The sequence below is a fragment of the Dendrobates tinctorius genome, unplaced genomic scaffold (genome assembly GCF_039654945.1).
Source record: "Dendrobates tinctorius isolate UK_male_01 unplaced genomic scaffold, ASM3965494v1 ptg000007l, whole genome shotgun sequence".
Classification (NCBI taxonomy): Eukaryota; Metazoa; Chordata; class Amphibia; order Anura; family Dendrobatidae; genus Dendrobates; species Dendrobates tinctorius.
In genome coordinates this window covers 29,242,941-29,258,928 of record NW_027361675.1, presented here as the reverse complement: position 1 = coordinate 29,258,928, position 15,988 = coordinate 29,242,941, and the positions used below count along the sequence as shown (strand labels likewise).

The window sequence follows — 15,988 nt, the reverse complement described above, 5'->3', positions numbered from 1 at the left end:
CTAATAGAAAACAAAACATTTTATAATTAATAAGCTTGTAAAAATAGTAAGGCTATGTTCATATAGCGTTTTACCCTAAGTTCAGTGGCTAGGTCGGGGCTTACGTCCGAATCCCCGCATAACAGGATTCATGTGTATGTGTCAACAGGGCCACTGACGAGAATGATGCAGACAGCGTCACAGTGTGCTGTGCATAATTTTCAGCTATATACGCCTATTGAAAGCGGGCACCAATACATAGTAGACTACATCTTGCTGCCAGCCTCAACTAGGCGCATACGTTTTGCAGGGCTTTGGATGTAATCCCTGACGGGGCCACAAAATGGTAGAGTAAACAAGATTTCAACCCAATCTAATGCTTTGTGCAAAAGTGGAGCGTTCCTTCAACCCTTTTCTGCAAAATTATGTTGGATTAACCCCTTCACCCCCAAGCCCGTTTTCACCTCCCTGACCAGGCTAAATTTTACCATTCTGACCAGTGTCATTTTATTTGGTAATAACTCTTTTACACTTCAACATGTTCCAACGATTCTGAAACAGTTTTTAGTGGCACACTGTAATTTATGTTAGTGGTAAATTTAGGTCGATATTTTTTGCATTTGTGAAAATATCAAAATTTTGGTAAGAATTTGGAAAATGTTGCAAGTTTCAATCTCTTAACTTTTATGTCCTTAAACCAGATATATCACACAAAATAGTTAATAAATACAATTTAACACATGTCTACTTTACATCAGCATCATTTAAAAAAAAAAAAGTCATCACTCATGAAACATGACTGGGAGTGACCTATGAAGTGGTGTTCTCAGAATGATGCTCCATAGGTTGTAATACTGAATCGATGAACAAAGTAGGAGTACCATGAACTATGTCAGAGCTGCAGAGATTCTTTTTTAATAATAAATTGGTGAATGAGGGAGTGTTTCTTCAAAGCTGACAACACCATAAACCATTACCCCTTTTGACACCACACCGAGGCAACTGGGAAGAGCTGGGCCAAGCGACATAATTCACGCATCTCATGTGATTCTGGGGATTGTATTTTTAGGCTGGGATGGGCCCTATAACAAGGGACATTCCCAGACTGATAATATAAGCCCACAGCTGTCTGCTTTACCTTGGCTGATTATCAAAAATACGGGGACCCCACTTCGTTTTTAAAAATGTATATATTTAATAGGATTAATAAGACTAAAAACACCCTTTAGTGCCACATGAAAGGCACTAAAGGGTGCTAGTTTATTATATGTGACATTAAATATCTATAGGACATCTATCTATTCATCCATATATCTATTCTATTCTGACGGTTCGGGCTATGTATTGTATTTGGCTGATGAAATGCAAGGTTTCATTTGAGATGAAACATGATCTGTATGCTGTGCAATTTTTTTCTCGAACTCATTTATTTTCATTGACGAATGCAATCTGATTCATGCATGCTGTGATTTTTTTTTCCTCAGTCCAGTTTGAGCTGAGGAAAAAAAAAAAAAAAAAAATCGCAGATGAGCACAATAACATTGGTCTGAGTGCAATACGCTGTTTTCTCACATTGCACTCCTCCTTATTATACGCTAGTGTGAGCGAGCCCTTAATGTGACTGAGAGGTCTATAAGACAGAAAATACCTCAAATTGACACCATTTTAAGAACTGCACCCCTCAAAGTGCTCAAAAGCAAAGTCAAGAAGTTTATTAACCGTTCAGGTGCTTCACAGGAAATAGAACAACATGGAAGAAAAAAAATGAAAATGTTACTTTTTCCACAAAAATGTTGCTTTACCCCCAAATTTTGCATTTTCACAATGGAAACATACGTAGCACGCCCGCCGGATCTGCCGTACTGTACCCATCAACAATAGGAGATTTTTACTATTGGTTCATTTTGATCACTGTGAAAGACCCTCTCACAGTGATCAAAATAAAAAAAAATAGTAAATCAAACCCCCTTTGTCAGCCCCTTAATTAGGTAAAAATAATAAAATTAGAATTTCTTCTATTCTTTGCAGCTAGGGTTAGGTTTGGGGTTAGAACTGGAGTTAGGGTTGGGGTTAGGGTTGTGTTTAGGGTTAGGTTTCCGGTTAGGGTTGTGGTTGCGGTTAGGGATGGGATCAGGGCTGTGTTTGGGTTGGAGTTAGAATTGCGGGGTTTCCACTGTTTAGACACATCAGTAGGTCTCCAAATATAACATGGTACCAGCCATCAATTCCAGCCAATTTTGTATTCAAAAAGTCAAAGGGTGCTCCCTCCTCCTTTCTGAGCACTGCCATGTGCCCAAACAGTGGATTTTCCCCACATATAGAGTATCGATGTACTCAGGAGAAATTGCACAACAAATGTTGTTGTCCATTTTCTCCTGTTACCCTTGTGAAAATAAAAAGGTTTGGGATTAAAGTAATTTTTTTGTGAAAAAACGTTTAATATTAATTTTTTCCTTTAGCTTTAGTTCTCATGAAGCATTTGAAGGGCTAATAAACTTCCTGAATGTGGTTTTGAGCACCTTGAGGGGTGCAGGTTTTAGAATTGTGTCACTTTTAGGTATTTTCTGTCATATAGACTCCTCAAAGTCTAATCAAATGTAATGTGGTGCCTAAAAAAAATGGTTTTGTAAATTTTGTAGTAAGAATTAGAAAATCACTGGTCAACTTTTAACCCTTATAACTTCCTAACAAAAAAAAAATTATGTTTCCAAAATTGTGCTAATGTAAAGTAGACATGTAGGAAATGTTATTTATTAACTATTTTGTGTGACATAACTCTCTGATATAACTTTTGAAGAATTCAAAACACCTTAGGGAGGGACCACCACTTGCAGCACCCTTCTATCAAAGGTCAAGTCAGCTGAGGAGGATAGGTTCAACCTACAGTGCTTAAAGAATGTTGATGGTGAGGCCCAGGTAGCGGCCTTACAGATTTGGTCAATTGATACCTCCGCTTTCTCTGCCCAGGAAGTCGCCACGGCTCTGGTGGAATGAGCCTTGATGCCATCAGGAATCGGAGTATTAATAGCTGAATATGCTATCCTAATGGCTTCCCTAATCCATCTTCTGGCAATGGTCCCCTTTGACACTCCATAACCCTTCCTGGCCCCCTGAAAGGCTATGAATAGGGACTCTGACTTCCTCCACTGGCTAGTTTCAGATACACACACTCTAGTAAAGCTCCAGATTATGGAATTTCCTTTCCCCCGGGTTTTTTGGGTTTTCACAGAGGGAAGTACAATTTCTTGACTCCAATGAAAATCTGACACTACTTTGGGTAGATACGCGGGGTCTGTCTTTAATACAATCCTATCCTGATATACCTGCATGTAAGGTGGATTTATGGGGAGGGCCTGTAAATCACTCACTCTACGATGTAAGGGCTACTAATATAACAGATTTCAGGGTAAGGTACTTTATAAGTAACTGTTGAATGGGTTCGAATGGTTCCTTTGTGAGAGCCTCTAAAACTAAATTTATATCTCTCGGAAATTTTTGGCGTTGAGATAGGTTTGGACCTATGGCAAGATTTTATGAACCTTGATACCCATCTATTTGCAGCCAGATTGCAGTTGCCCCTAATGCAGATACTTGAACCTTAAGGGTATTTACAGCCAGACCCAATTGTAACCCTGATTGTAGGAACTCTAAGATGGGACCAATCGGAGGTTCTTGATTTAATGGTTTTCCTAAGAATTGTAGGAATTTACTTCATGTTCTGGGATAGATTTTAGTATTTATCGGTTTTCTACTTTTTAGCAAGGTAGAGACTAGCCCCGTAGAGAATCCTTTACTACTCAGAAGTGACCTCTCAGATGCTATGCTGCAAGATGGAAACCTTTCACTTGCGCATGTAATATTGGACCCTGACTGAGAAGATCCGGGATCTCTGGCAGGTTCCATGGCTCTGATAGTGACATTATCCGCAACAGGGAAAACCAAGGTCTTATTGGCCAGAATGGGGCAATCAAATCACTCTTGCCTGCTCCCTTCTGATTTTCCTCACTACTGCCGGAATCATAGTCACTGGAGGAAATGCGTAGGCCATCTTGAAATCCCAAGGAATATGCAGGGAGTCTACCGCAAATGGTCTTTCCCTTGGGTTTAACGAGCAAAACGTCTTTACTTGCCTGTTGCTCTTGTTGGAAAACAAATCTATTTCTGGTTTTACCCACAGGTGTACTATCTGCTGAAAGATTCTGCGGTTTAAGGCCCATTCCCCCTGTTTTAGTTTGCTGCGACTCAGGAAATCTGCCTTGATGTTTTCTGCCCCTTTTATGTGCAGTGCCGTCAGGGACAGAAAATGTTGTTCGGCTGTGAGAAAAATACTGTTGGGTGCTTCCATCAGGGGCTGTGACCTCGTCATCCCCTGATGGTTGATGTATGCTACTGTGGCCCTGTTGTCTGACATAATACGGACATTGTGGCCTTGGAGGAGTGGAATAAAGTGTTCCAGTGACTTGCTCACTGCCCAAAGTTCTTTTAGGTTGTATGATGAATCTTGCTCCTGAACAGTCCAGGACCTCTGTATTGCTTGGCCTCTTAGGTGCGCCCCCCCACCCCGAGGAACTTGCATCTGTTAGGATCACATCACTTACTGGTACTTCCCAAGGTATTCCCGATGTTAAGTTTGTCTTGTTTGATCATCAACTGAGGGAGTTTCTGACCCCTAAGGAAAGTTCCATCTTTCCTTCTAAACGCCCTCTTAGCCATTTTTGTACTGATAGGATCTCCCACTGCAGATGTTGTGTGTGGAATTGGGCCCATCTGACTGCTGGGATACAGGACGTCAGGGTCCCTAACAGGGACATTGCGTTTCTCAGGGTCATATGGGGTTGTGCTATAGTTGCTGAGGTCAGGTTTACTACCTTTTCTATCTTGTCCTCGTGAAGAAGGAAAGCCTGTAATTTGGAGTCCAGGACAAACCTAGTTTGTACCTTTATTGAATTGATACATGTTAACTTAGGTGGTGCCTCTGTACATCATTTGTCTACTTTTGCGGCCTCTATTTAATCCTTTTAGTGCAGGTCTTTTTGTTTGTTTTGGATTTGTTTTTAAAACTGTGGGCTGACACCGACCTACACTAGACCTAGCAGCTGGGGAACTATTAGTGTTAATTGCTTGGTAAGCGCTTGTGTGATCTGTTTATTATAAATCCAGAATCCTTTTTTCTCCTATCCTCACATTTCCTTTTATCCCCTGGGGGACGGCCCCTGCTGAATTTCTGCCTCCGAAAGGGTGGTCTTCTCTGATTTGCTGGAAACCTGGGAAAGCCTTTCTTCCTGTCACTTGCTTTTTCTAGGATATCATCCAGATTCTTCCCGAACAGGAAGTGACCATCATACGGCAAGGAACACAACTTGACCTTGGACTGTATATCACCTGGGCAACCCATAAGGCGTGTCTCGCGGCGTTCAATAATCCAGCTGCTCTAGCTGTTAGCCTCATGGAGTCAGCTGATTTGTCTGCCAAAAAGGCTGCCGCTCCATGTAAAAGATACAAATCCGACAGGATCTTATCCCTTGGCACCTTCGAAGCCAAGTTGCTCCTTGAGCTGCTGGAGCCAGATCATTAAAGGTCTTGCCGTGCAAGTTCCAGCTATTGCAGGTTTTAATCTCCCTGCTGCGGCTTCCCATGTATGTCTAAGGAAAGAATACGCCTTTTTATTTAATGGGTCTCTGAGAACCCGAGTCCTCTAAGGGCAACGCCGTTTTTTTGGACGACCTGGACACTGCGGCATCGATTTTTGGGACCTTGTCCCATATCTCAGTATCTTTTTCCTCAAAAGGATACCTCCTGTTAAGGGAAGAGGGCAGGGCCCCTGACTTTTCCGTTTTTTTTCTACTCTCTATTGATGAGTGCTCAGACTTTGTCATTAACTCGAAAGGTTCACTTCTTCCTTTCTTGTAATCCCCCAAACATCACATCTTCCAGGCACTTAGCTATCTTTTCTTCCTTCAGACACTTTGTTACCCTAATGGCTTTAAGGAGACCGTCTGTGTCTTCTATAGGAAAACATGGTTTACCTCCTGTGTCACTGTCTGAGGAAGAGGAAGAAGGGGATTCAGCCCGTACTCGACCTACCAACGAGACCAAGGAGTAGTCCGAATTAGATGGAAAATCTTCAAACTTCTTTTTCCCCTTTTTTATTAGAGTTTTAAGGGAGCCCTCTACTTCCAACCTAATAGCCGACCTAAGGGTAGCTGCAAAATTTGGGGTTTCCTCTGCGATAGTTCTCTGGATGCAGTTGAAACATAGGTCCTTCTACCAATCCCTTGCTAGGGGACTTTTACACAGGGCACAGACCCTGCTTTTTTTAGGCCTTTCCTACAGATATAAGCAGACAATAGGGGCCAATTAATCACCTAGCTAACATTTACGAAGATCACTCACCACCCGCTGATAGCCAAGGGTACCGGACTCAGAGGATGTGGAGGTACACAACGCGTCATCCCTGGACACCAAGGAGTCCCCAGATCTGTGGATGGGGAGACTGCTCATTCTGGCACTTGAACGACCATCACCCTTGCGGTCCTGTCAAGGCGCCGTAGACTGAGCTGGAGGTAGCGATAGTGACAGCCGCTGCTCTGACTCCATGTTGCTAGCAGCCTCCTTCTCAGGCGTCCACCTTAAAATAGGCCGCCTCATCCAGGTGAGATAGGCCCCTTTCCCCTGCGACCACCGTCCCAAAAAGAAAAAAGCCAGCCGGCATCGCACTGGGCGCCATCTTTTCGGCGCCTCTCTGATGTCAGCAGGGCGCGCCCACAATGCATTGCGGCGCCCGTGACATCAGCGGCACTGGAAGTTGACCACCGTCAGCTGGAAGTCGTCCCGGAGGGGCAGGGGGAGGGCGGATTTTCTCCAGGCCCTTCTGCAGCTGACGCCTGTGCCAACACAAAGCCCCAGGGGGACCTGTGGTCTGCGCTTCCGGATGCCCGACGGCCAGCGCTACAGGTATGAAAACCTGTTCTTCCCGCGCCGGGACCTTCATCCATGACCACCGCCGCCTTACGGGATTCCTATCCAGGACTGGAACGCAACTGAAGAGGGGGGGAGGTACCGCCCCATATATTTCGGCAGGTTCCTGTCCTGGCGAGGCGGAACCCTCTCTCAGGTGTGCTGTCATGGGTGAAGGCAAAAACTGTTTTCTAACATCTCAAATTCGTAAACACAGTAACAGGATCGATGAAGACATATATATTAGTGTGTGTTATAGAATATGATTCAGCACAAGCATACTCCCTCCCTCCTCCCCTCTTCATACTGTAGACTGTGAAGAAATATGATGTGAAGCATTTAGTGAGCTGTACCCTGAGACTAGCCTGATATTGAAGGTTCAGAGTAAAGCTATCTTACAACATATTTTACAGACTTTATATTTATCATCTGTCCTACTGACTTATGCAAAGATTGTTTTATTTCTATCCTAAATTATACAGTGCATGATTCCCTATTCTTGCAAGAATTTCAATATACCTTCTTATTTTTACAGGACAAAATTATTTTTAGAGCCAAATTTACATAATTACAAAATATCTAAGAAGCATCTTATGAAGCCAGCTGTATTTGAGCATTTCACAGTGACTGTGTGTCAGTGACCCAGATGAATGCTGTGATGCCAAAATCAATGCATACTCAGGCAGTGATAAAAATGTTTCTTTAAGAGCTTCCAATCTAAAAAGACATCTACAATGCTGCCACCCACAAATTTACAAAGCCGTGATTGAAAAAGATCACAGCAGCACCAAGAAACTAGAGCCCAGTATTTCCCTCCAGGCAAAGGAGGAAAGAGCATCTCAAACATCAGTTACAAGATATTTGGTAAGTGACAAAGTCACTGTAACAATGTCAGCAGATGTGTTTAACCCCTTAGTGACAGGGCCAATTTTTTAAATTCACTTTATGTGGCAATAGCTCTGGAACGCTTCAACAAACCCCAATGAATTTGAGAATGTTTTTTCATAGCACATTATAATTTAAGATAATGTTAAATTTAGGTTGATATGTTTTGTGTTTATTTATAAAAAAATATTAGAAACCTGAGAAAAATGTAAAAAAAATAGCAATTTACAAACTCTGAATGATTATCCCGTTAATCCAGATCGTCATACCACACAAAATCATTAATAAACAACATTTTCCACATGTCTGCCTTACATCAGCAACATTTTTAAAACGCTAATTTATTTTGTTAGCACTTTAGGTTTAAAAATGTAGCAGTAATTTTTCATTTTTTCAAGGAAATTTAAAAAGTTTATTTTTTTGAGGGACCTAAACAGGTTTTAAGTGACTTTGGGGGTGCTATATATTGGAAAACCCCAAACGTGATACCATATTAAAAACAGCGCCCCCTGACATATTGAAAACTGCAGTCAGGTAGTTTATTAACCCTTCAGGTGATTTTCAGGAATTAATGCAAAGTGGTATAGCAGGAATGAAAAAGTGTTTTTTTTTTTACCACCTAAATGTCGCTAACTTCTGAACTGGCTGCTTTAGCCAGTAGACTCTAAGGCCGCTAGTTGGCCATGAACTGCTAAGGCAAACATCAGTACCACAGAATCATGATCTCAGTGTGTCAATTAGATTAAAGCGGAAGCCCCCACAATCTATTAACAATTTATTTTTTGTAGTCACTTTTGACAGCAGCAACTAAGAGGTTAAACAGATATGGACGGTGCCAACACTGATCGTTTGTGATACAGCAAGTTGTCAGCTATATTGCACAGCCGACAGCTGCTGGATTGTCATCTGTATGGGGATGCTATTAACTTATATCTCAGGTCAGTGAAAAGACATATTGGCTGTCATTAAGGGGTTAAAAGACAGGTCATTGAGCTTGTTGTGAACGACCAGCTTTTACAGCTCTTAATGGAGAAATGGCCCGCAAACTTGGTGTTTTTCTGGAAAGAGAAAGTATTAGAAAATTAGTGATTGAAGAAGCCCTTAACCAAAAGGAAGATCTTAAAAAGACTCTCAAGAGACACTTTGTGTGTCTTAAAATGGATGCCTGCACACGTCACAGAGTGAACTATTGTGCTATCAACGTTCGATATGTTTGTGACAACAAAAAAAGTGTTACTAAGACGCTGGCAGTAAAAGATACTAAAACTCATCACAGCAGCCAGTTTCTCCAGACCTTAGTGGAAAAAGTTCTGCAAGATTATGAATTCACAAAAGAACAGGTTCTTGCTATTGTAATGGACAATGCTTCAAACATGATAAGTACAATTAAACTGACGAATGAGAATTATGAAGGTGAACAGCAGCTAGAGCAAGAGGCATATGCTAGATCCCCGATTAGCAAAGTGAGGAAATCGGCTATTGCTTCCAGAACCAGTAAAATTGATTCCACCATGGTTCATGATTAAGACCGGAGTGTCGAAACACATCGGTTGGTAGCTCTCTGGGATCTATATGTTGCCAGCATTGTGCCTGCTTTTATAAATTTTTTCCATTAAAGACGACGTTTTATATTTTTCTACGCTACAGTACCCTTTTTGTCTTAATTCTTTGGGACTTGCACACCTAAGCGGCTCCTCCGTGCGTGGAACTCATTCTTGGAAAGAGACTGCAAATGGTGAGCCGACTTCTCCCGTTCCCCATTCCCCTTTTTACAAACAATTTTGTTTTTAGCATTTGATGCTCTTCAAACTCAACTTAATCAATTGGTGCTGAGCCACTGATTCTGGAAGATTATATTTTATTTTTTCTGTGCCACTACACTCCAAGGTTTCCCCTAAACTCCAGCAATAAAGAGGACCCAATCTGCATTTTTTTTCGTTCAACCAACTGGGCATATACTCTGTGCACACAGGCTTTTTCTCCTCTATGATGTTGTCCAATCAAAACATAACGGTGTCATAGAGTGGTGTGATGAACGGCGGACCGCTGCCATCAAATTGTGACGGACAGTGGACCCTGTACCACCAATATGTCACAATCCCACCACCGACACGGGTTTGTCAGCGGACGGAGGGACGCGATGCACTGCCAGCACACGGCTATCATGGGCACAGTGGGGGTTTATCTTAGCTATCCCACCACCGGCACCACGTGACAAAAATACAGCAAGCTAATCTTGCTCTAACAATTTACCGCAGGGGGGTATTTTGGATGCCCCACCACTGAAAACAAAAAGAATTGCGGGGATTTATGTATATCCCACTTACTCAGTTCCACTTTGGAACTCGCAGCTCTCCGGCGCCCCCCCTTACCCTCAGGTCAGTCAGGGAACTGCACCTAGGGTAATTAGTCGCCGGATGGGCTGCTTGCTGTGCACGGGCAATTAGACTACTGCAGTAAGGGGATTATCAATGCTGTGGCCGCAGCCCCTCATTCAGCATGTAAGACCCGTCTGTACTGCCAGCTAGCCTAACCAGCTGTACACACCACGTTGCCACCAGCCACGCCTTACTTAATCAAAGAGTTAATTAAGAGGGTCTGCGGCAAACCCCTCAAATTAGTAGCGATTATCTAAAAAAGGCACATAGTTCGTTTCTTAGAGCATGGATGCAAACTAATAGATTTCTATCATTTATTCCCAAAAGGGCAGTGATTATACAGATAAAAGTTGCTATAAACTGGAGACATTAAATATGTACAAGTATAACATAAAGGGGTTAAAAAGAACAGAAAGTAACACTCACATGTGCTTAGTCGGTATCAGGCATCCCATGTGGCTGGGGGAGGGGCACTTAACCAAACGTCCCCACTCATCCGCACGTCTTTCTGGCATGAGGACTTCAGCTGAACTGAGCTCATTGTCCCCTCGCATCCCTTATGGTCTAGGCTGTGTGACCTCAGCAAAAGGGGCCGACTGGGGAGGTTCCACCCCCTTCTCTCTAAGTTGAAACTTTTCTAAAAACTTATACTAACTATATCAGGACGAGAAAAGCTCTTATAACCACCCGTAGGGTACCACTGTTTGTAATTTACCGAATGGAGTGAAACAACTCTAAGCATGCCATACTTAGGACACTCCATTTGGGAGCAATCCATATCTCAGTTTCTGGAAGTCCGAGAATCGTGAAACTTAGGGGTTTAGAAAGCTGGCTTCATTGCCTACACAGTGATATGATTATAATATCTCGACGGTATATGTTTTTTGCGATACAGTCTCTTTAATATCACCTATAGCTAGATTGGCCTCGTGGTTTCAGACAAAGGGACAGCCTTTCCACTTAGCCGTGCAGGTATGGGGGAAGGAGAGGGCTTCGAGAGGAAATGGACGGTTTCAGGTTTCACAGAGCTGCACGCAGGAAGACACTGGTGTGTGTGTGTTGTGGGGGAAGAGGGGGGTTGCAGCTACATGACAGGCTCGTCTCCTCAGTGTGTAGCAATGGGAGATTCTAGAAAGTTCTGCAAAATCATATCTTACATTACAAGGGGAATAAGAAAACACCCACAGAGAAGATTACAGCTGAAGCCTGGGTCCTTCTGAGATGATGTTTGTCTCACATAAAAATGCGGAGAGCTCCGCAGTCACCGTGTCCTTTCCTGCTACTGTAGCGCTGGAGAACAGGAGAGTAGTAGCCATCACCTGTAATTCAGTCGGGTTCAGCTCTCCAGTTTTGCTGTTCCTCTGTGCTTTGTAACTCCAATAGGAGGAAGAGAAGCTGTGACAGCGGAGTTCTCAGTGTGTTTATGAGATCAAGCTGAAGCTGTGACCTTCTCTGTGGGCATTTGTTTTTACACCTATATTATGTGGTAATGTTTTGATTAACCAGCATCATAGAGGAGAAAAAGCAAAACACACAAAAAAGCAGAATTTCGGTGGTATACACCAAGTTGGCTAAAGAGAAAACTTGCATATTGGACATCTTTAATTATTGGGGAACATAACTTAAGAAACGAGGGGCATAAAAAAAATAAAAGTTCCCAAATCAGTAGAGCACAGTCCTTAAGTGGCACTCCGGCAATAGTACAATACCAGGTAGTGAGTATCTTCCCTGTTTAATGTATTGCAGAGCTACTGGTGTAATAAGGTACATATTAACTTATGTCTAACTCCTAAGAAATTAATGATCGTTACTATATCACTTCTTTAACAGATACTTTTGGTGCCATACAGAACAGAAGTCAAAGGTCTTCATTTTATCTTAAACATTTAAAGGAGTATTCACAGAATTGAAAGATATTCAGTATCAATAAGATAATTCACTGATCACTAGGGGTCCCATCACTGAGATGCCCCGCAATCCAGCCCAGCCTCCATTGGTTGTCTACGAGACTGCCGGAGGAAGCTCAATATAGGGCCTGACTGTTATTTCTAGGGATCTTGGGCCTTACATCCTATGGATAAGGAAAAAAGTTCATTCTGAAAATGTCTTTAACGTCATGTGGAGATTTACATTCATTAATTTGATAAATCATTTTATAACGAAATGATGTCACACAGGCTGGGGCCACACAGCTTGTGCCGCATGACAGCAATTCTCTTGTTTGCGCAACCTGTCTGTGACTTTTTGTCATGTGACTATTTTAGTGCTGGGAGTTTGCTGTATAAAAAACAGCTTAATCGCAGGAAACTTCCAGATGCATGCAACTTGCATTGAAGTGTACGGCAAGATAGTCGTGCGAGACTAGCAACCAGCAACGAAAAATGAAACACATTAAAAACTATTTGTGGCTCTGTATCAGAGTCGTAATAGTCCGCGGTGCGACATCATGGGAAATCATTACATGTGATGTTGTAAAAAGATACTGTGTCCTCACTGTAGCATGAAACATGTCATAGTGAAGTCCTTGCTTAATATATTATTCTTGCTTCTGACATAAATGTTACAAATGTTTCCTTTTAAGCTGTAACCTAAGGATACATGCCCACAGTGCATATATGCTGGACATTTTCTGAACTGAAGATCCGTTGCATATTATAATTAGAGTGATTTTCAGAAGTCTCAAGCACAGAACATTCTTGTTCAAAACTTTTGTATTTTTATCTTATGGCGCTAATAACATACAGGCAGGCAGTTGCTACCTACATGCCTGTTCTGTCCGTCGCCGATCTCTGCCAGCTCAGAACGGTCACGGACCATTCCTGATGTTAATTCTACGGCTTCTGTTGACGTCGCGTCAGCCTATTTCCTTCCATTCTGCTCTGTTGATGGGGCATCTCTGCAAATATCTGTATTGACAGCCATCTCCCTGTTTCCTAACTGTGTGGAGCCGGCTGGTAATCCAAATGACACTGGCAGTGACTCCCCATCAGCAGAGCAGACTGGAAGAAGAGCTACTCTGCGGATGTGAGGCCAAATGAAGCAGCAGAATTGCCAGCAAGAACAGTCTGTAATCGCTCGGAGTTGGCAGAGATCAGTGCTAGGCAGAAGAACCAGATAATTAGCAACTACCTGTCTGAAAGTTTTTAGCCTCGTAAGAAAAAAAAAAAAAGTTCCGGATAACACCTTTAATATATTCATTACCGTCGACCATTAGGGATCCTAAAGCGAATCCCTTCACTGCTATAGAATACCAAATATATTGACACTAACCGCTTCATGGCCTTATATATTACAGCCCTATGCGATACTTATTTGATGCTATCCTGCATCATCGGTTTAGGCCTGTTCAACTCATGTCAGAGGTATATGTCAGTCCTGAGTAATATTTCCTGACACATATTACATATACCGCTGATTATAATAGTCATCCACATCATGTCCGTGTCATAGGAAGCACTCCAAGTTCTCCAATTATGTCAACTGTTTAGGTCGCTCAGTGCTGCGCCTCGCCCTGATGAATGGAAAGGATCGCAGGACAGCGCCGTTATAAAGTAGCTTTTCTCCTTTCACCAGAGTGCTACCTATGACATGAACATGACCTGGATCCAAATTATCACCCTTAGCCTGCTCTGACTTTACTTAGATAAATAAACATGACCTGACAGGTTCCCTTTAAGCAGTGTCAGGCTTTACTAGCAGAGCACAGTTATCTCTAAACAATTGCACCCGCAAATGATGATGGAAATACTTTGGGAGTAATCCCCACAAAATACCTGATTGTATAAACACATGTTCCACAGATAACATGGCTGCTACAGGAAGAAGAACATCCTCATACCCAAAGGTGGTTGCTTTTATAAGAGCACAGGCCAAATTTGGAGATAATGGAAATTCAATGATGAAACGTCCAAGATCTGTAACATTACCGCTCCTTTAGAAATGAAAAAGAAAAATGTTGTCAGTTGTGACAGATTGACATTGGTGATGATGCTCGGAAAAGGCATACGATCATGGTTGTATGCTAACCGAGTGTCCTTGAAAAATAGGTTAGAGTCCCACAGCTGTATGGTAGGTAATCCCCCCTGCATATGTTGCGGCTGTCTAACAGCCACGAGACATGAAGCCGCGGGACTCAAACCTATTATTCGAGCACACCATTGACACGGAGTTAGAACACAAGCATGCTCGGATAACACCTTATCCCAGCATGATTGCTCAATGCTAATTGCCACATATGAATTAGAAAATAAAAAAAGAATACTTTAATGGGAAATAAGTGTACCGGGAACTTTTTCAGGTATATCGGTGTTGTCTCTGTGTCACAAAACCATTTGCTAATATTTACACAGATTCAAGATATGAAATCAAGAACAAATGGTATAAACACAACATTTGCAGAAGACAAGTGTCATGGTTAGGATATGGTTAATGTCCTGTTTTCTCAGGGTTAATTTGGTTGGCCTCCCTTTGGATCTGGGAGGGGTATTTATACTCACTCCAGACTAGGATTCCCTGTCAGCTATACTGTTATTCTGGCTGTGTGTCTGACCCCTGGTGTGCTTGTATACTGCATTGCTTGTTTGATTCCCGTGCATTACCCGGTCTGTCCCCTCACTCTGTTCTCGGTCTCACGTTTTGGTACTATTGTCTTCTCCGGTTCTGACCTCCTGGCTTGGCTATCGTTACTCCGTTACTGTTTGCCCCTATTGTACCGTCTATTGCCCGTTCTGGTTTTCTGATCTATTGCTCTGTCTAACCTTTTGGTACTGTCGTGCGATCTCGTGATTTGACCCCAGCTTGATCTGGTTTACGTCCCTGTCTATGCCCCTTGATAACCTGTCCCGTAGTTACCTTTCTAGGAGTCTTCCTCAGCTCCTAGCTCTGTGGAGCTTAGGCCACGCCCCCAACAGTCATGTGCTTCAGGTCCTGTTGGTCTGAAGCACGCATCGTCACCGCTGCTGCCCCGCTCCACAGGTATCTTTGAGCACTGTTTTTGTACTCCGGACACGCACACTGGCTTAGTGAGCAAGTGCAGTGCGGTGTTCCTGACATTATAGCTGACCTTTCCAGTTTTTTTTTTCCTTTGAAGGAAAAAAAAAAAAAAAAGTGTGTTATCCTCATGGATCCTATACAAGCTTTGGCTGATCAGGTCAAGCACCTGACCCAAATGTTCCATAAACTCAATGTGGAACAGCGCGCGATGGCCCATACCCAGCAACAGTTGGTGGTTACTATACAGGGGGCTGTCGATGCAGGGGCTCCTAGTTCTGGGGGTAGAGATGTGTCATTAGCGTCCCCCGAATCTCCGGTCAAATTGCCAGATCCTTTCTCAGGGGATAAAAAGGAGTTCATGTCTTTCAGAGAAGGATGCAAGCTTTTTTTTTCTCTAAGGCCCGGTGACGAGTTCCAGAGGGTTGGGGTTGTCATTTCCCCACTTCCGGGGGCTCCACAGGCATGGGCATTCTCTCTCTCTTACTCTTCTCCTCAACGTATGTCTGTGAACCTGTTCTTTGAGGCTCTGGGGCACATATATGAACGAGCCTGATAGAGTGCGTCTGGCAGAGGATATGGTGATGAGTTTGACACAGGGAAGGAACTCTGCTGAATGGTTCTGCTCAGAGTTTATGCGTTGGACAGCCGAAGTATCCTGGAACGCCGCCGCCCTGAGGGGGTTATTCCGCAGGGGCCTGTCTGACCGTCTGCAGGACGCTCTGGCGTTACATCCTCCTCCTGATACCCTGGAGGACGCCATGATGCAGGCGGTCCGTATGGACCGAAGACTCCGTGCT

At 43.0% G+C, this 15,988-nt stretch overlaps 1 protein-coding gene across 3 annotated transcripts in view; it reads right to left on the bottom strand.

The window, feature by feature from the left end:
• DHX40 (DEAH-box helicase 40) overlaps nt 1-15,988 on the bottom strand; it is a 139,414-nt gene that overhangs the window by 36,398 nt on the left and 87,028 nt on the right. For all 3 annotated transcript variants that reach the window (XM_073572966.1, XM_073572969.1, XM_073572968.1), the window contains exon 12: nt 13,973-14,130. In XM_073572966.1, the coding sequence (XP_073429067.1) occupies nt 13,973-14,130 (158 nt within the window). The remainder of the gene's footprint in view (nt 1-13,972; nt 14,131-15,988) is intronic.